Source organism: Gopherus evgoodei, chromosome 3, assembly GCF_007399415.2.
Source record: "Gopherus evgoodei ecotype Sinaloan lineage chromosome 3, rGopEvg1_v1.p, whole genome shotgun sequence".
NCBI lineage: Eukaryota > Metazoa > Chordata > Testudines > Testudinidae > Gopherus > Gopherus evgoodei.
The window spans coordinates 196471510-196493110 of NC_044324.1; the positions used below are offsets into that span (position 1 = coordinate 196471510).

The following is a 21601-nucleotide window of genomic DNA, read 5'->3' on the forward strand; positions in this document are numbered from 1 at the left end:
CTTCCATATATAGAAATTTGCTAGTGAAAAAATAATATTAATGCATTCTAGAAAAAGGGAGTGTTTTTGGGGAGTCACTAAGGGGCAAATTTTGAAGGGCTCCTCTGCATCAGAATTGGTGTGGGTTTGGTTTGCCAGGATAGGGCTTGAGGTGGGACAGGAGTTTCTGAGCTACACTGATCCTCCCTTTCCCCATCAGTGTGGTATAAGGGCCATGGTTGTAGTTAGTAGAATGGCTGAGAATCAGAATTGCTGTTCCCCAAGAAATTCTGGTATTTGGACATCTGTTTCTGTCTCAAATTGGGATGGGAAGTCAAAAGATCAATTTTATTCATGGAATGGAAAGCTCTGAACATTTTTTATTTGAAACAGTCAAAATGTTTGGCTTCAGCTTGATTTAACGTTGAGCTGCATCAGCTTGATCTGCTACAGTGCCTCACACTCTCATTCTCTTCTAAGGGCTGGGCTCCCATAATGCAATATGGCAGTTCAACCAGAGGAGAGACCGTGGCACATTATAGGAGATGCAGTCCAGCCTGGAAGCCTGACCCACAGAGAAGAATGAAGGGCTTGAGGCACTTGAACTACAAGTGCCATGAGGTACTAGGGCAACTCAGGCAGACACAGATTAAATCAAACTAACCCATGTGCCACGTTCAGCAAGCATGCCATAGGTTAACTAACCCTGGATAACTGGAACAAGTCCGTGGGTCCAGATCTAATGCATACAAGGGTGCTGAGGGAATTGGCTGACGTGATTGCAGAGCCATTCACCATTATCTTTGAAAACTCATGGAGATCAGGGGAGGTCCTGGATGATTGGGAAAAGGCAAATATAGTGCCCACCTTTAAAAAAGGGAAGGAGAACCCAGGGAACTACAGATCAGCCAGCCTCACCTCAGTCCTTGGAAAAATCATGGAGCAGGTCCTGAATGAAACCATTTTGAAGCACTTGGAGGAGAGGCTGGGGACTGATAGCTAAGCGGCAGTTTTGCAGAAAATGACCTGGGGATTACAGTGGATGAGAAGCTGGATATGAGTCAGCAGTGTGCCCTTGTTGCCAAGAAGGCTAATGGCATATTGGGCTGCATTAGTAGGAGCATTGCCAGCAAATTGAGGGAAGTGATTATTCCCCTCTAATCAGCACTGGTGAGGCCACATCTGGAGTATTGTGTCCAGTTTGGGGTTCCCCGTTACAAAAAGGATGTGGGCAAATTGGAGACAGTCCAGCGGTGGGCAACAAAAATGATCAGGGAGCTGGGGCACGTGACTTACGAGGAGAGGCTGGACTTGTTTAGTCTGCAGAAGAGAAGAGTGAGGGGGGATTTGATAGCAGCCTTCAACTACCTGAAAGAGGGGTTCCAAAGAGGATAGAGCTAGGCTGTTCTCAGTGGTGGCAGATGACAGAACGAGGAGCAAAGGACTCAAGTTGTGGTGGGAGAGGTCTAGTTTAGATATTAGGAAAAACTATTTCACTAGGAGGTTGGTGAAGCACTAGAATGGGTTACCTAGGGAGGTGGTAGAAACTCCATCCTTAGAGGTTTTTTAGGCCCTGATTGACAAAGCCCTGACTGGGATGATTTAGTTGGTGTTGGTCCTGCTTTGAGCAGGGGGTTGGACTAAATGACCTCCTGATATCTCTTCCAACCCTAATTTTCTACAATTCTGTAACACCTCCAAGCTGCCTTCCAGCACATAATGGAGGTGGGAGTATCTGTTAAGGCCAAAAAATGTGAAATAAGCCTAAACAGGGTAATGTACCTTGGACACCAGGTGGGTCAAGGAACTATCAGCCCCCTACAGGCAAAAGTAAATGCTATCCAAAATTGGCCTGACCCAAGTCAAAAAGCAAATCCAATCCTTCTTGGGCTTGGCCAGGTATTACCAACATTTTGTACCAGACTATAGCCAAATTGCCACCCGACTGACAGACCTAACCAGGAATAGACAGCCAAATGCAGTGCAGTGGACTGAAAAGCATCTAAAAGCTTAAGGCAGTCCTTACGTATGCCCCTGTACTTAGGGTCCCAGACTTCGACCAACCTTTCGTCATAACCATAGATGCGTCCAAGTGTGGTGTAGGAACAGTTTTAATGCATGAAGGACCAGATCAACACTTCCATCCTGTCATGTTTCTCAGCAAAAAACTTTCTGAGAGGGAAAGCTTCAGGTCAGTCGCAGAAAAAGAATGTTATACCGTTGTGTATTCTCTGAAGAAGCTAAGCCCATATATTTGGGGATGGTGTTTCCACCTGCAGACTGACCATGCTGCACTGAAGTGGCTTCACACAGTCAAAAAGACTAACAAAAAACTTCTTTGGTGGAGTTTACTGCTGCAAGACTTTGATTCTGAAAAACATCACATTTCAAGAGCCTCAAACAAAGTGGCTGATGCACTCTCCTGGAAAGGTTTCCCAGAATCAGCTGGGTAAAAATGTCTTGTATTCTAAGTGACTGTAGTCCTTGAAATGTGAAAAATACTGTTTAGTTCTTCCTGTAAATAGTAGTAAAATTAGAGGTGCATGTATCTTACTAATTCTGTTTCCTAAACCTCCAGGAAGAAATCCCAACCAGTGTGGACCTGATCTGAACCAGGCTGTCCAGCACCATCTGTGATTTAGCGGGGTGTGTGATAAATGAAAGGGGGGGAAAGGAGTAACTTCCTTTTATGGACACCCAGCCTGCCAACTTTAAAATCTCTCTTGGGACCAAGCTGTTCTCTACTTGATTTACCTGTAATGGGTTAAAAAGTCTGACTGCATGCATAGGTAAAAGGAAGTGAGTGGGCACCTGGTCAAAAAAGCCTATGAGAAGGCTAGAACTTTTTAAAATTGAAACGAGACTTCTCTTTTGTCTGTCTGTGGTGGTTCTCCCCGAGAGCAGGGACAGAGCTGGACTATGCTGTAAGACCTTGCACCAGGTATGAAAAATCATTAAATCATACCTAGAAACCCCAGATATGTAAGTAGATCACGAAATGTCTAGGAAGACCGGATTGGGTTATCTCTTTTATTACTTCATGGCTTGTGTACTTCTCTGTTCTAACCCCCAGATGCTCTTAATGCTTAATTATTATATTTGCTCTTTTGAAATCTGGCAATAGCCTAAATTCCAGATGTATTTTCTTTCTTTTTGTTTTTAATAAAATTTACCTTTTTTAAGAACAGGATTAGGATTTTTGTGTTCTAAGACGTTTGTGCATGTTATTTAATTAGCTGGTGGCAACACCTGATTTCCTTTGTTTTCTTTCTCAGCTGTTCCCCGGAGGGGCTGGTGGTGAAAGGGCTTGAGGGAACTCACAGGGAGGAATTCCCAAGTGCGCCTTCTTGGGTTTAAAGGTTTTTTTTTTTTTTTTTCACTTGGGTATTGGCTGCATCTACCCATACAAAGTCAGAGAGAAGCTGTAACCTTGGGAGTTTAATACAAGCCTGGAGTGGCCAGTATTAATTTTTAGAATCCTTGCGGGCCCCTACCTTCTGCACTTAAAGTGCCATCGTGGGGAATCAGCCTTGACAACAACATGTCATGTTTATTATTGCAATAAATTACACACTGCTTAGTGCCGCTGAAAAAAGTAGAATAATGGCACAGCTTGTATCAGAAAAGAAAAGTGTTCCAAAAATAAATAGCTTAACCTGTTTATTTGTATTCCAGCAATTTCACAGCACACTTTTCCACACACTTAATTTATCACATAGCTCACAGAGATTTATAAGTAGCCCACATTGCGTAAACATCAATTGTGATCTTGTACAGCTCTTGGAACGTTGTGGCCCCAGGCTCTACTATAATGCATATAAAAGATGAATAGTAATAGCAGCTTTTTTCATGAGAGGGTCATGCTGAATAAACTGCCCCAGACAGTGCTGGTGCTAATCCATTGAGGACCATAAGCAGAAATATTTTGGGGAGCCTGTGGTGGGTTTTGTACTTCGTTAACCCCTTCGATTCAAGGGCGAGGTTAACTCCACCTACCTGCATCTATGTCGGTTCTACTGCCTCCCTGGTAGTCAGGGCTGTATGGCCCAATGGCCAGAGTCCTTCTAAATCCTCCTTCCCTGGTGGGATAGCGTGGCCTAGTGGACAGAGTCCCTATAGTGTGCTCCTAAAGCAGCAGGGCCCAATGGCCAAAGTCTCTCTAAACTCTCTTCCCCTTGTAGGATAATGCATCCCAGCAGCCAGAGTTCATCTATCTCCTTGAGGTAAAAGAGGGGGTCGATGAACTATGTCATCACCAAAAAGGATGCGGGCAGGGGGGGATAAAGACAAATGGTAGTGAAGCCCAGGCCCACCCGCCTTTACTGGGCTCCAACCCAAGGCCCTGTCAGTGACAGCGTGATCCACCACGGGTTAGCGGGGAATCCTACCGCAACACGCTGCTCTCAGAGTGGTGGGAGAAACCACTCCCTTCCCTTCCCTGGGTTACTTCCTACCAGTTCTCCAAACATAGCCGTCCCTGTGGCATCAGGGTGTCCAGGTTCTTCAGCACGCAGTGCTCCCTGGGGTTCCAACAGCTGTCGTCCTCTGGTCCCAGTCCCTGGTTCCTCAGCCCTCTCTGGTAAGGGTCGCAACTGCTCCTGGGTTGGAGACTCTACTGAGCATCCTCCTTCGTCAGCTACCAGCCCTGACTGAGCAGCTCTGCAAGCTTTTATACTTGACTCCCAGTTGGAGCATACCCAGCAGAGCTACAGTGGACGAGAAGCTGGATATGAGTCAACAGTGTGCCCTTGTTGCCAAAAAGGCTCATGGCATTTTGGGCCCCACACTACAAGAAACACATGGAAAAATTGGAAAAAGTCCAGTGGAGGGCAACAAAAATTATTAGGGGGCTTGAGCACATGACTTATGAGGAAAGGCTGAGGGAACTGGGATTGTTTAGTCTGCAGAAAAGGAGAATGAGGAAGGATTTGATAGCTGCTTTCAACTACTTGAAAGGGGGTTCCAAAGAGGATGGATCTAGACTGTTCTCAGTGGTACCAGGTGACAGACCAAGGAGTAATGGTCTCAAGGTGCAGTGGGGGAGGTTTAGGCTGGATATTGGAAAAACTTTCACTAGGAGGGTGGTGAAGCACTGGAATGGGTAACCCAGGGAAGTGGTGGAATTGCCTTCCTTAGAGGTTTTTAAGGTCAGGCTTGACAAAGCACTGGCTGGGATGATTTAGTTGGGGATTGGTCCTGCTTTGAGCAAGGAGTTGGACTAGATGACCTCCTGAGGTCCCTTCCAACCCTGATATTCTATTCTATGATAACAACTGTGATGAATATACAAATAGTTTCATCTTCAGGAAATTCTTACAGGTATAGTTCCTGTAGGATAGTGGGGAAACTGTCTAATTGGGTCTCTGATTTGCAGGTATAGACTGATACACATTTTTTAAGAAAATAAATCCCTGGTTTTAGCTGGCTGAATTATTTAATTATATCTTCAGAAGCTTTCTTCTCTAGGAGCGTGTGACGAAGTGGGGGGTTTTCTTGGGGTTTTCTGTGTTTTCCAGGGTTTGCATGCACAGCGAGTGGGACTCAATGTCCCTGGGTGTTACTGGTTTAATGAGGTGAGGGGAGAGGGAGTTTGTTGTTACGGAGGACTGGAGAGGGACTCGGGACCCCAGCTCAGGAGACACAACCGGTTCTGGCCAGTGGGAGGACAAAGGGCTGCAGAGAGAGGACCCCGGTGACCTGACCAGCCGGTTCCAGCCAGAGGAGAGCTGCGAGGAGAGAAGACGCAGGCCTTCCTGTTTACGACCCTGTTTACCTGGAGAGAAGACAATGGACAGAGGCGGGGCTTGAGGCCGGGGATATCAGAGGCCCAGCTGGGAAGCAGGGGGGCTCGGGGGCTGGCGAGGGGAAGCAGGCAGAGCCCACCTGGATGCAGGGAGACTAGGATGTGCTGTTATTGTGAGAGGCCAGGCCTGAGGCCCTGAGAGTTTCCTGTGCTGTATTCAACTCAATAAACCCTCCTGTTTTATAGTGGCTGAGAGTCACACCGGTCTAGAGAACAGGGTTGCATCAGCCCCTTTGGGGGTGAAGAGGTCCAGGGGGTCCAGAGTGCATGGACTCCCGGAGGGGGCCCACGGCAGAGACAGACGTGCTAAGACTCAGAGAGGTGCAGCTCCAGGAGGTGGAGGGGCCTGACCCCGAGAGAGAATGGACCCCCGAGAAGGGCTGTCTCACTGAAAGGGGCACCCCCCACGGACCACACAGGGCCAAGAGTGGGCACGATCTGTGAGTCTGTGACAGAGCTAAATTCACCTTGGGAGTTCTATTCAGTTACGTTATTAACACTGATGACCTCTCTGTGCCAGGAGTAAAATTAGCCCCTGGTGTTTGTTTTGTTAATTCAATTCTTTGAAGTCTGTGCCTTGAAATCTCAATATTCACACATTTCCACATGGTGGTACTGGTAGACAGTAACTATTCATTCCGTGCTGTCCATATAACTTGTCAAAATTTTAGGAATTGAGTGTTCATTAGGTTACATTCAAGTATCTCAGAAAATTTGGAGAAAATGTTGGCTAGAAGGAGTCATGGTAGTCTTATTTTTAGCATATTGTGCTAAAAGTCCAGCTACCCAATGATCCAGTTTACCCAGCAGTATTTAAAATCTAGGTGGAATGGCCCAATACTCATTGATACAGAGTGAAATCTCTTAATGGTGAAGTGCTATATATAGTTGTAAAGAAAACTGTTGATTTTAATTCTATTAAACATAAAATCACCTTGATAAAATATTCAAGGAAAGGGAACAAAAAAAATGATAGTTTGAAATACAACTTTAATTTAAAAAAATCAATATGCCATGTACAATGTTTTGTTACAAGATTATCAGCTTGATTTGTTTTGTACTTACACTGACAGAACAAAATGATATTTTGAATTAAACATAATATTGATTCAAAGTTATTTATAAATGATTAAACTGATAGCTGAATATTACTAATGTCAGTAATTAGTTAGAACTGCTGATCAGCAAAGACAAATACAGTTAAAACAGATGTATGGAAACTGGTACTGTAATTGAGTATTATGTCATGTCATGTCATGTCATGTCAGGTAGGCTTAACTAAAAGGAACACCTGAAAGCATACTTTTTTTCCCAGATGTTTGTCAGCTTTGTACACTTAATGTTGCATAATCTAGAAATATGCAAAAAACAGCAGCTTGGCACTACAATTAATGGAATGCATTATCAAATTCCTCTCTAGAGAAGGGCAATAGAAATGGCAGCTAGAGAACCATCCACAATCATTACAGGGTTTCTACGTGGATATCCAGTAACAATCAGTTTCCTCTCTTGTTCTCTTTCCTGGATGAACCACACAAGCATTGTAGCATGTTTATTTACAAGCACCAAGAATTTTCTGCTGTGCATTTCTTTGTCCATAACTACTAATTTTTGTTTCTCCTTATTGTTAGAGACCCAGACCCAACTCCCATTTTGTCAAAGATTTCCATTGACTTCAATGGGAGTTTGACTGAGCCCCTAACCACTGTATGTCAAGTGCTCATCACACATAGCAATGCTGTGAGAAGACATCCAGTTTGTTAACACCTGTCTGAGAAAACAGAACTTGTGTACCTGTTGTAAATAAACAGATTTAAAATCTTTACCTAAGCTAATGTTAAAAAAAAATTATATAATACATAGGTTGGGAAAAGAGTGTCTGTACATCTGGGTATAGTGCTTAGATTATCCACAAATATAAAGTTTGTTTTTAAAGTCATATGATACATAGAGTACATAATCAGGAACAACCCAAATTTAGGTGAATAGATTTAACAATACAGTTTAGATATTAGAATCTAAATACGTGAGTACATCACTCATGAAAAGTTGTACAGAAATTTGGTTGTGGAAAGCAAAATATATCGATGAGTGAAGACTGTCACTCAGTAATTGAGAATTATGTTGGTTGTCCATTTAGAAAATACAATCCATGAGGAAAATATTTGTCAGTTTCCTGACTGCTCTTCTCATAGGCAGTCTAGTTCATCCCTCCTGGTATTGCTGATGTCCAGTGATGTGTTCTATGTAGGTGTCCCTCGACCACCTGACGGCATCCAACACCATGAGTTGCCACATCAGCCAAGCGTAGCATTGACCGATTCCGCATTCTTTCAGCACTCGCTCGTTACTGGAGTCCCATGCACCTAAGGCTCCGACAATCAGTGCATTTGTCTGGACCTGGTAACCCTTAGCTCTCAAGGTTTCAGCCAAAGGGGAACATTTCTCTAAATTTCGAGTTCGGGCATCGTGGAAGGCTGAGGTCCTGTTCTCGAATGGCACTGTGACTTCCACCATAATGATCTTTTTCTGGTCGTCATTGGTGATGATGATGTCTGGTCGCAGTTGGCTGCCAGTTCCAGGGATGGCGGAGGTTACGGTAATCTTCCCCAGGGGTGGTGGAATGCCTCTGGCCAGGCAATCTTGGATTGCATTGTGTCACAGCTGAATTATACTAAGAAAATATCCTACTCTGCATCAGTGATTTCGGCTCCAAATGTAAAACTGACCTGTGAGATTGCAAAATTCTGCTTCCACTTAGCAAAAGAGCAACAGTAATTGCTCTTTGGTAATGTTAGTAAATGCTGACATTTTAAGTGACCAATGTAGTTGAATGAGTTTAAGTGCCCACAGCATTAGCTGGAGCCGAGCAAAAGGCAGGCATGCTGCGCTAGCTTCCCCACACAATTCTGTCAACATCATCAGTAATGACTTGTGCTTCCAGCCCTGAGCTACTGTTGAGTAGACACTGATCATCATGTACAATTATACCAGTGATCCTAGTGTGTATTCCTGTCTGCCCCAAGCACTAAGCCAAACCACATACGAACCCAGATAACTTCAGTGCACATTTTTAAACAATTAAGCCTTAAAAAAAAATCAGAACTTTGATCATAACAAAATAAAACCAGACAAAAAAAATTCTGGTTAAAAACACAAAATTCCTAAAGGATATAAATCCTGGTATATAAATATAACCATCAATTTTCCTCTGTAGCAATTTCCTTTTTAGATGGCAATGAAAGGATAATTCTAACTTTCCCTGTACGTTTGCATTCCCCTCTGCCTTACAGTTCAAGGCAGTGATCCCGTACAGGCTCTAGTTTCAAACCAACATCTGGAACTTGAGTCTTGAAAGACATCCAAAACATCAAAAAACAACAAGTAGTGATTAGCCACCTTTATAACTCATAAGGCCAGATTCTCAACTCGTGTAAATTGGCAAAGCTGCAATGAACTTAATGGAGCTACGCTGATTTATGTCAGCTGAGGGTCAGGCCCTGTTCACCAAGGCACTGAAATAAATTAGCCTCACCTTGGCATGGGAATTTCAATCAAGATTGCCTGAGATTTTGCATTCAACAATCTTAGAGGAAACAGTGAGAGCAACATTTACAATCCCTGAAGGGAGACAATTAGCAGTTTTATTCCTGAGGAAGTTCTCTCACTCTACATTATGTGGAAACTCTTACTGAGAAATAAGCGTATTCTTGTGCTGTTCACAAACATGGAGATTTACAAACTGCATATTTACAAACTGCACTCAATTATGTAATTAATCCTGCTGCACCCTACCCAGGTGCTGATTTGTGCCATAAGTATTTTGGATGTTTTTACTGTTAAATATCGATATGGCCAACAGACAATTTTTTTAGAATAGTGATATTAGTTCTCAACATGGAGCATGAGACCATTCACATGTAATAGATACTTTGCAGAGAAATATATTATAGTCTGTACACTAAGGGCTCAGTCCTGCAAACCTATAACTGTACAATCAGTGATTACTCACGCCAGTAATCCCATACTGGGCTGCTCATTTGAATTAAGGCTAATTAAATGACTAACAATTTGCAGTATCAGACCCAGAAGCATTACAAAAATTGTGAACAGTGGATTTTCTACTACTGTATTTATTATACATTAGATCATTGCACTTCTTACAATAAAAAATATTTACTATGGAAATTAATTCCCACTAACATTTTCCTTCATTGTTTTCATATTTAAAGAACACGTAACCATGTATTACAGTGGCTCATCTCCTTTTACTGCATTAGGCAGTTGCTAGCCTTATCTGGGTCTTCTCCATCAAGCTTGATCCACTTCTTTTCAATTTCAACCTGTGGTTAGAAAATATACATGTACAACATTAGCAAATGATTAGGTATTAGAAGTCTGATCGCACACTACTGAAGTCAATGGGATTTTTTACATGGACTTCAGTTGGTGCCGAATCCAGCCCTACAGGTGGAGGCCTGAAATACAGGACTCAAGAGCCAATGAATTTCAAATCACCATACCCAAAATTTGTTTGGTGGGGAAAAGGGAAGTTGGTTTAGCAGGTCTTGTTTGGGCCCCATTTCTAAAAACCATGTGTTCAGATCAAGGATATTCTTTTATTAAATAATTACTGTGTTCAAAGCCATTAAACCAACAAATAAATGCATGCAAGATCATATGCTTAAAATGTAAGTCACACATACTTAGGGCCTTACCAAATTCACCATCCATTTTAGTCAATTTCATGACCAGAGGGTTTTAAAATTGGTCAGTTTCATGTTTTTAGATGTTTACGTCTGACATTTCAGTTTTTTGTGAGGGTCCCAAACTAAAATGGAGGCATGAAGCGGGTCGCAAAGCTATTGTAGGCTGGGCATGGCATTGACAGCCTCACTTCTGTGCTGCTGCCAGAGCTGGGAGATAACCAGAGATGGGTCTGATCTCCCCCCAAGAGTGGCCATGCAGGGGAAGAGGAAGTCCTCTCCCTCTCCAGCCCAACAGACTGGCAGCTGGAGCCTGGTGAATGGTAGAAGACCCTGACTTGGGTGCCCACCCTGTCCTTCCCCTCCAAAACACTACATTTCAGGGGGGAGGTCTGATTTCACAGTCCTGACATGTTTTTCATGGCAGTGAATTCAGCAGAGCCCTACACATACTTTGTAAATGGTGTATGAACAAAAAGACTGCAGAAAGCAAAGTGAAGACTACCTGGCAGTTGTAGCAAGTTTTCTTGTTCAAATGTTTCTGGGGCTGAACATCACACTCTATGCCCAGCGATTTTACTTCAGTCCCCGAGGCACACACATCAAGCATGTCAAACTGTACAGTTGCAAATGGATACCAGTCAGAAGGTATTTCCTGGTCTGATCCAAGTTCTAGTTTGTAAGACAGACTGTGTGGCTGATATGGGCCTTTGAAAGCAAAAATCACAGTTCATTATTTTCTCTCCATTTTCTTCTCCATTTTCTCTCCATTATTTTTTCTTTCTCCAATAAACATGGTTAATTTGTTAACTGGGTATGGTAATGCTATTTTTAAATAAACTGTAGTTGTTACATAATGCAAGATTACTCTATCATCTGTCTAGCTGTTTATAAAGTGCCTAATCACTTGGTATCTAGGCATAAGATTACATCCGTTATCATTTTCTGCCTGTTTCAACATATTTCTATAGCTGTCATCTTAGTTCTTTCAAATCAATTCTCTCAAAAGTCACCAGATACATTGAGGGCTGGATTAATGGATGGACACCATAAACTTGTGTCTAGGGCCATGGCTCCTGGATTTAGGTGATTACATTAGAATCTCAGCTTTCATTTTTAAAATAACTCAGTTTCTATCTCGCATGGGTGTGAAGAAAAGCTTGAAAACATGCCCCAAGTATAATCATGCTGTGCTGTCTGCCAACAGTCTGAAAAAATAGCCCTCCGATGGACAAATTACCCCATGTATCTCAATGGGGTGTTAAACTCTGAGGCCTGGTCTACACTTAAAATTTAGATCAACATAGCTATAGCGCTCAGGGGTGTGAAAAATCCATATCCCTGAGCGCCATAGCTATGCCAACCTACTGCTCACTGTAGACACAGCTACGTCGAATGCTCCCAGTCAACCTAACTACTGTTGCTGGAGGACATGGAGTTCCTACAGTGGCAGAAAAACACCTTCCATTGCTGTAGTCTACATCTATGCAACATAGTTACGGTGTTGTCAGGGGCAGCTCCAGGCCCCAGCATGCCAAGCACGTGCTTGGGGCAGCAAGCCGCTGGGGGCACTCTGCTGGTCTCCGTGAGGGCGGCAGGCAGGCTGTCTTCGGCAGCTTGCCTGCGGAGGGTCCCGCAGCTTCGATGGACCTCCAAAGCCACGGGACCAACGGATCCTGCGCAGGCAAGCCACCGAAGGCAGCCTGCCTGCCGTGCTTGGGGCGGCAAAATACCTAGAACCGCCACTGGGCGATTTCACTATGTTTCTGTAGTGTCTATTGTGTAGACATGGCCTAAGACCCACTGCTCTGGGCAGCTTGCCAGCACTCCCTTAGCAGAATATAATGTGTGTGGCAGTAGAACAAGAGAGCAGTACAGAATGCCAACCATCCAAGCACGTGCACCTCAACTGTTCAGATAAATGTGTGGGGACCTACTATTACCCTGGTCTCTCTAAGATGTGAGGGAGCTCTAAAAATCCAAAAGGCGGGGGGAATCTCATGCCACCATCCCTGACTCTTTACAATTGCATGGGTCCCCCAGCTGCTGCATGGGAGTAGAGCCATAGTGGGGAGGGGGTATGTGTTGTAATATGCCCCCAAATTGCCTTAATATGGCCTTGGATCCTATACATTCAGTTTTTTAAAATAACTGAGGAGAAGCAGGGCAGTTCATTTTTCCATCCCTTGGCACACAAGCACTTCAGGGTGAACAGCATGTGTAGTATCAGTATAGAGAGGAACTGTGTACTTTAACCACAGTTTGGCTTCAGGCAGGAAAGCACTGTTACAAAAAGGACTGACCATACTTTGTGAAGGGAACTGTAGGTTTAGATTTAATCCATTACAGTGAATGACATGTCAACCTGCAGCATAAAAGTGCTTATTCTTTATGAATTTACATTTCTCAGTGGCAACCACTAAACAGGGAGGATGAAACTAAATTCATGTGAAGGTAAAGAAAAAGATTATATGCTTAGCATTATTTGTCCTGTGGATGTCAACACACAGTGCACTACATTCACAACTTCATCAGCAATTCATAAGGCAAAAATGGACCTTTGAAAGAAAGTAGACAAAGCAATTACTCACAGCATCAATGCATTGTGACAGGGTAAACAAAAACTGATTTACCTATCCTATTAAAATAGGAGGAGGGTAAACAAAGTGACCTTTATTTTGTAAAAGTTACCACTGACATCAGGGAAATAGAGTTCTGATGTTAGTTCTGAATTATTAATCAGTTCTTACAACCTTAGACTGTCATATGGAGTACAGATATACTTCAATGTAACATTTTTAAAGTATTTCAGAAATCTTGAAGTCTTACTCAAGACCTTGTTTTTAACCAACTCTTATCCTGAATCTTTTACTGAGACAAGATCATTATCTATATTTATGGCACTATAATTAAATCTTAGTCAGAACTTCTACTACAAGTCCATATTTTCAGGATGTTTAGTTTGGTGTGAACACAATCCAGCATGAAATGTGGCATATAAAATAGGATTTTCAAAAGCACTCAGCACTGGCCTAACTCTGCACTCGCTGAAGTCAATGGTAAAATTCCCAATGAATTGAAAAGTCCACCCATAATGTCTCTAGCAAGGAGAACATCTTAAAATAGTTTTTTTAGAAAATAACACATATTTGACCAATTTTGATGGTAAACTAGCAGCTGGAGCCCAATGAATGGTAGCCCCCGGCTGGGACACCCCTAGTCCTTCCCTCTAATAACTACATTCCGTGACATGTTTTTCACAGCCATGAATTTGGTATAGCCCTACCCATCATAGTGGCCAATGTTGTTTCCTTGTTCTCTCATGTCAGTCTTTATTCATCTGTTGTCTCTTGTTTTACACTTTGATTTTAAGTTCCTTGGGACAGGCTCATTTTTTGCTCTGTGTTTGTACAGCACCTAACACAGCAGAGTCCTGGTCCATGACTAGGGCATTTAGGTGGTACAGTAATACAAATAATTAACAATAATTTATATCCCTCTCATGTCTCTTTCCATCTCCAGTACTTTCTCACAGCCTGACCTGGGCTGCTTCCTCATCACCCATAGCATTTGCTGACGCTGCAACTCCTTCCCTTTCCCCTTGCCAACTGCTCGACACTCTCCAGCCCCAGTTCCATCCCTCAGTTTACTTGGGGTCTCTCACTGAACGCAGAGAGGCTCCCTGAAAGCTGGAAAGGCAGAGTGGGGAGTATCTGTCATGAACCCCAGTTACTCTGGTAGATAGTCAAAAGCAGGGGAACTGAAAGGGGATGCCAAGAAGGAACCATAAACCATGAGTCACAGATCAAAGCCAAAAGTTAGACACTTCTAGTAGAAAATTGCTTCTCAACCCTGTATACCTTACTAGAATCTTCTATGTGGTAGGTACAAGCAACATTCTGGGCCAACTGTCTTTTTCTCATCCATACACTGATAAGACCATTCTAAGCTGGTGAATAGATTCATCACACCAAGCAGTTTCTGTCTATCTGCTGAGTCTTTTTCTCAAGAGTGTTTATAAAACAAAAGAAAAATAAGTTAAACTGAAAAATTGCTCAGGAGATATTCACTCCAGTCCTGTGACCTTTGGGCATGAAGCCCAGCCTTCTCAAAAGCACCATGTGTCATGTCTTTCTAGCCAGACACTCTTAAACCCTTTCCCTACTCAAACGGAGTGGTGAGCTGGGCTGGAACAAACCTGATAGCCTCCCTGTACCTGAGTTTGTGGGTCAGTCTTTCTACAGTGGGTATCAGTGCCCTGTAATGGATGAAACGCCAGAGCTACTCAAGTGTTTGAGATCTCACCCTTTAGTGACTGCAGTCAATAAAGTATAATGCCTCTAATTCTACCAAATGTGCAAGAGTATTTAATGCAATGTCATTAGTTAACATACTTTTAAAAACAATTTACTAATCTGATTCTTATCTGCTGGTAACACTGTGATACCACACATTCTCACAGAGACTTTACGGCCATAGGACCAAATTCTGTGCACCTTATCCATGCAAGGAATCACATTGTCTTCAATAGGATATAGCATATTAATTACAGTAACCAGAATTTTGTTCACATGTAACGTTTTTTCACTTGGAGGAGGGGAGTGGGAATGGGAGGGCATATTTACTAAAAATCTATGTGTACATTGTTTTCCTAATGTCATCAGCACTTTTATTAAGAAATGGAACACATTTTCATTCATTCTATTCTACTCCATTTTCAATGGGTAGCACTTTGAAAGAAAAGAGCTATCCCTAAACAGAAAAAGTACATTTAGAGATGATATTTCAAACAGTAGGCAGGTGCATATGTATTACACATACAGGTTGAGGCAACTGAAATTTAATATTTCCCTTCTTTTTATCCTCACACACAACTATTTCAAATTTGATGATAATATATATCTCCAGATCAGTGGCACCGCTATGGGCACCCGCATGGCCCCACAATATGCCAATATTTTTATGGCTGACCTGGAACAATGCTTCCTCAGGTCTTGTCCACTCATGCCCCTTCTCTACCTACGCTACATTGATGACATCTTCATCATCTGGACCCATGGGAAGGAGACTCTGGAAAAATTCCACCACGATTTCAACAGCTTCCACCCCACCATCAACCTCAGCCTGGACCAACTACACGGGAGGTCCACTTCCTAGACACCATGGTCCAAATAAGTGATGGTCACATTAACACCACCCTATACCGAAAACCTACCGACCGCTATGCCTACCTTCATGCCTCCAGCTTCCATCCCGGGCACATCACACGATCCACTGTCTACAGCCAAGCACTGAGGTACAACCGCATCTGCTCTAACCCCTCAGACAGAGACAAACACCTACAAAATCTCCACCAAGCATTCTCAAAACTACAATACCCGCACGAGGAAATAAGGAAACAGATCAACAGAGCCAGATGTGTACCCAGAAGCCTCCTACTGCAAGACAAACCCAAGAAAGAAACCAACAGGACTCCACTAGCCATCACATACAGTCCCCAGCTAAAAACCCTCCAATGCATCATCAGGGATCTACAACCCATCCTTTACAAAATGACCCCACACTTTCACAGGCCTTGGGCGGCAGGCCAGTCCTCGCCCACAGACAACCTGCCAACCTGAAACATATTCTCACCAAGCAAAGAGTCCTGTGGCACCTTATAGACTAACAGACGTTTTGGAGCATGAGCTTTTGTGGGTGAATACCCACTTCGTCAGATGCACGTCATGCATCTGACGAAGTGGGTATTCACCCACGAAAGCTCATGCTCCAAAACGTCTGTTAGTCTATAAGGTGCCACAGGACTCTTTGCTGCTTTTACAGATCCAGACTAACACGGCTACCCCTCTGATACATATTCTCACCGGTAACTGCACACCGCACCATAGGAACTCTAGCTCAGGAACCAATCCATGCAACAAACCTCGATGCCAACTCTGCCCGCATATCTACACCAGCAACACCATCACAGGACCTAACCAGATCAGCCACACCATCACCGGTTCATTCACCTGCACGTCCACCAATGTAATATACGCCATCATATGCCAGCAATGCCCCTCTGCTATGTACATCGGCCAAACTGGGCAGTCTCTACGGAAAAGGATAAACGGACACAAATCAGATATTAGGAATGGCAATATACAAAAACCTGTAGAACACTTCAACCTCCCTGGCCACACTATAGCAGACCTTAAGGTGGCCATCCTGCAGCAAAAAAAACTTCAGGACCAGACTTCAAAGAGAAACTGCTGAGCTTCAGTTCATCTGCAAATTTGACACCATCAGCTCAGGATTAAATAAAGACTGTGAATGGCTTGCCAACTACAAAACCAGTTTCTCCTCCCTTGGTTTTCACACCTCAACTGCTAGAACAGGGCCTCATCCTCCCTGATTGAACTAACCTCGTTATCTCTAGCTTGCTTGCATATATATAGCTGCCCCTGGAAATTTCCACTACATGCCCATCTGACGAAGTGGGTATTCACCCACGAAAGCTCATGCTCCAAAACGTCTGTAAGTCTATAAGGTGCCACAGGATTCTTTGCTCCCTTCTTTTTGTGTCTGTTCTATATTTCCATCACAAGAGTCTCTCTCTCTACCTCTCTTACACACACACAATATCAAACTGGGAAAATTTAACATCCTAAATTATTTTAAGCCATGGGCACGCTTATAAAGGACTACAGATATCGGATATAAAAGTTAAAAATGGGAAAGAACTATTTTAAAAAGTTTATTTGCTTTTTTAAAAAACAGTTTAGCATTCAAACTTTTGAGTGATGAGAGTCTAAAAGGTTAGACTGTTGATTGGAGGTGGTGACTTTGTACTTAAGAATAAATGAAAGATGCACTTAAGAACATAAGAATGGCCATACTGGGTCAGACCAAAGATCCATCCAGCCCAGTATCTGACTATTGACAGTGGCCAATGCCAGGTGCCCCAGAGGGAGGGAACCTAACAGGTAATGATCAAGTGATCTCTCTCCTGCCATCCATCTCCATCCTCTAACAAACAAACAGAGGCTAGGGACACCATTCCTTACCCATCCTAGATAATAGCCAATAATGGACTTAACCTCCATGAATTTATCTAGTTCTCTTTTAAACTCTGTTATAGTCCTAGCCTTCACAACTTCCTCAGGCAAGGAGTTCCACAGGTTGACTGTGCGCTGTGTAAAGAACTTCCTTTTATTTGTTTTAAACCTGCTGCACATTAATTTCATTTGGTGGCCCCTAGTTCTTATATTATGGGAACAAGTAAACAATTTTTCCTTATTCACTTTCTCCATACCACTCATGATTTTATATACCTCTGTCATATCCCCCCCTTAGTATCCTTTTTTCTACGCTGAAAAGTTCCAAACCCCTCATCATTTTAGTTGCCCTTTTCTGAACTTTTTCTAATGCCAGTATATCTTTTTTGAGATGAGGAGACCACATCTGTATGCAGTATTCAAGATGTGGGCATACTATGGATTTATATAAGGGCAATAAGATATTCTCTGTCTTATTCACTATCCCTTTTTTTACGATTCCTAACATCCTGTTTGCTTTTTTGACTGCTCCTGCACACTGCGTGCACGTTTTCAGAGAACTATCCAAGAGGACTCCAAGATCTCTTTCCTGATTAGTTGTAGCTAAATTACCCCTCATCATATTGTATGTATAGTTGGGGTTATTTTTTCCAGTGTGCATTACTTTACATTTATCCACATTAAATTTCATTTGCCATTTTGTTGCCCAATCACTTAGTTTTGTGAGATCTTTTTAAAATTCTTCACAGTTTGCTTTGGTATTAACTATCACTTTGCCACCTCACTGTTTACCCCTTTCTCCAGATCATTTATGAATAAGTTGAATAGGATTGGTCCGAGGACTGACCCTTGGGGAATACCACTAGTTACCCCACTCCATTCTGAAAATTTACCATTTATTCCTACCCTTTGTTCCGTGTCTTTTAACCAGTTCTCAATCCATGAAAGGATCTTCACTCTTATCCCATGGCAACTTAATTTACATAAGAGGGACCTTGTCAAAGTCTTTCAGGAAATCTAAGTACACTATGTCCACTTGATTCTCCCTTGTTCACGTTTGTTGACCCCTTCAAAGAACTCTAATAGATTAGTAAGACATGATTTTCCTTTACAGAAACTGTTGACTTTTGCCCAACAAGTTATGTTCTTCTGTGCGTCTGACAACTTTATTCTTTACTATTGTTTCAACTAATTTGCCCAGTACTGACATTAGACTATCAGTCTGTAATTGCTGGGATCACCTCTAGAGCCCTTTTTAAATATTGGCGTTACATTAGCTAACTTCCAGTCATTGGGTACTGAAGCCGATTTAAAGGACAGGTTACAAACCATAGTTAATAGTTCCGCAATTTCACATCTGAGTTCTTTCAGAACTCTTGGGTGAATGCCATCTGGTCCCAGTGACTTGTTACTGTTAAGTTTATCAATTAATTCCCAAACCTTCTCTAGTGAAATTTTAAAACTGTGACAATTCCTCAGATTTGTCACCTACAAAGGACGGCTCAGGTTTGGGAATCTCCCTAACATCCTCAGCCATGAAGACGGAATCAAAGAATTCATTTAGTTTCCCCACAATGGCTTTATCATCTTTAAGTACTCCTTTTGTGTCTCGATCGTCTAGGGGCCCCACTGGTTGTTTAGCAGGCTTCCTGCTTCTGATGTACTTAAAAAACATTTTGTTATTACCTTTGGAGTTTTTCGCTAGCTGTTCTTCAAACTCCTTTTCGGCATTTCTTATCACATTTTTACACTTAATTTGGCAGTGCTATGCTCCTTTCTATTTACCTCACTAGGATTTGACTTCTGCTTTTTAAAAGATGCCTTTTTATCTCTCACTGCTTCTTTTACATGGTTGTTAAGCCACAGTTTCTCTTTTTTAGTTATTTTACTACGTTTTTTAATTTGGGGTATACATTTAAGTTGGGCCTCTATTATGGTGCCTTTGAAAAGTGTCCATGCAGCTTGCAGGGATTTCACTCTAGATTCATATATTCATAGACTCTAGGAAAGGGACCTCGAGAGGTCATTGAGTCCAGTCCCCAGCCCACATGGCAGGACCAAATACTGTCTAGACCATCCCTGATAGACATTTATCTAACCTACTCTTAAATATCTCCAGAGATGGAGATTCCACAACCTCCCTAGGCAATTTATTCCAGTGTTTAACTACCCTGACAGTTAGGAACTTTTTCCTAATGTCCAACCTAAATCTCCCTTGCTGCAGTTTAAGCCCATTGCTTCTTGTTCTATCATTAGAGGCTAAGGTGAACAAGTTTTCTCCCTCCTCCTGATGACACCCTTTTAGATACCTGAAAACTGCTATCATGTCCCCTCTCGGTCTTCTCTTTTCCAAACTAAATAAACCCAATTCTTTCAGCCTTCCTTCATAGGTCATGTTCTCAAGACCTTTAATCATTCTTGTTGCTCTTCTCTGGACCCTCTCCAATTTCTCCACATCTTTCTTGAAATGCGGTGCCCAGAACTGGACACAATACTCCAGTTGAGGCCTAACCAGTGCAGAGTAGAGCGGAAGAATGACTTCTCATGTCTTGTTTACAACACACTGGTTAATGCATCCCAGAATCACGTTTGCTTTTTTGCAACAGTATCACACTGTTGACTCATATTTAGCTTGTGGTCCACTATGACCCCTAGATCTCTTTCTGCCATACTCCTTCCTAGACAGTCTCTTCCCATTCTTTATGTGTGAAACTGATTGTTCCTTCCTAAGTGGAGCACTTTGCATTTGTCTTTATTGTTGCAATCTAGTCACTGTACCTTTTAATTTTTTTTTAATTAACCTCCTCATTTTTGCATAGTTCCCCTTTCCGAAATTAAATGCCACAGTGTTGGGCTGTTGAAGTGTTCTCTCACAGGAATGTCAAATGTTATTATATTATGGTCACTATTTCCAAGTGGAACTGTTATAGTTACCTCTTGGACCAGATCCTGCGCTCCACTCAGGACTAAATCGAGAATTGCCTCTCCCCGTGTGGGTTCCTGTACCAGCTTCTCCAAGAAACAATCATTTAAAGTATCAAGAAATTTTGTTTCTGCATTTCATCCTGAGGTGACATGTACCTAGTAAATATGGAGATAACTGAAATCCCCCACTATTATCGAATTCTTTATTTTGATAGCCTCTCTAATCTCCCTTAGCATTTCATCGTCACTATCACTATCCTGATCACGTGGTTGTTAATAGATCCCTACTGTTATATTCTTATTAGAGCATGGAGTTACTATCCATAGAGATTCTATGGAACAAGATTTTTACTTCATTTGATTCTACATTTTCTTTCACATATAGTGCCACTCCCCCTCCTCCTCCCACATGACCTGTTCTGTCCTTCCGATATATTTTGTACCCCAGAATGATTGTGTCACGTTGATTGTACCCACTCCACCAGGGTTCTGTGATGCCTATTATATCAATATCCTCCTTTAACACGAGGCACTCTAGTTCACCCATCTTTTTATTTAGACTTCTAGCATTTGTGTACATGCACTTAAAAAACTTGTCACTATTTATTTGTCTGCCCTTTTCTGATGTGTCAGATTCTTTATGTCAAAGTTTCTCGTCTGATCTGTCGCATACTTTATCCTGGTCCATCCTCTCCTTCTGACTAGAACCCAGAGAATCTCTATCAAAAGACTCTCCTCTAAGAGAAGTCTCTGTCCGATCCATGTGCTCCTCTGCAGCAATCGGCTTTGCCCCATCTCTTAGTTTAAAAACTGCTCTGCAAACTTTTTAATGTTAAGTGCCAGCAGTCTGGATCCACTTTGATTTAGGTGGAGCCCATCCTTCCTGTATAGGATCCCCCATCCCAAAAGTTTCCCCAGTTCCTAATAAATCTAAACCCCTTCTCTCTACACCATCGTCTTAACCATACATTGAGACTCTGAAGCTCTGCCTACCTACCTGGTCCTGTGCGTGGAACAGGAAGCATTTCTGAGAATGCTACCATAGAGGTCCTGGATTTCAGTTTCTTTCTTAGCAGCCTAAATTTGGCCTCCAGGACATCTCTCCTACCCTTCCCTATCTCATTGTTACCTACATGTACCGTGACCACCAG

The 21601-nt window shown here is 42.5% G+C and overlaps 1 protein-coding gene across 2 annotated transcripts in view; it reads right to left on the bottom strand.

The window, feature by feature from the left end:
* Positions 1 to 7869: 7869 nt before the first annotated feature.
* The window catches only part of STON1 (stonin 1), a 28724-nt gene continuing 14992 nt past the window's right edge, over positions 7870 to 21601 (bottom strand). For both annotated transcript variants that reach the window (XM_030557742.1, XM_030557743.1), the window contains 2 exons: positions 10994 to 11196; positions 7870 to 10125 (listed from right to left, as the gene is read on the bottom strand). In XM_030557742.1, coding sequence (XP_030413602.1) covers positions 10051 to 10125; positions 10994 to 11196 — 278 coding nt within the window. In that variant the 3' untranslated portion in view covers positions 7870 to 10050. The remainder of the gene's footprint in view (positions 10126 to 10993; positions 11197 to 21601) is intronic.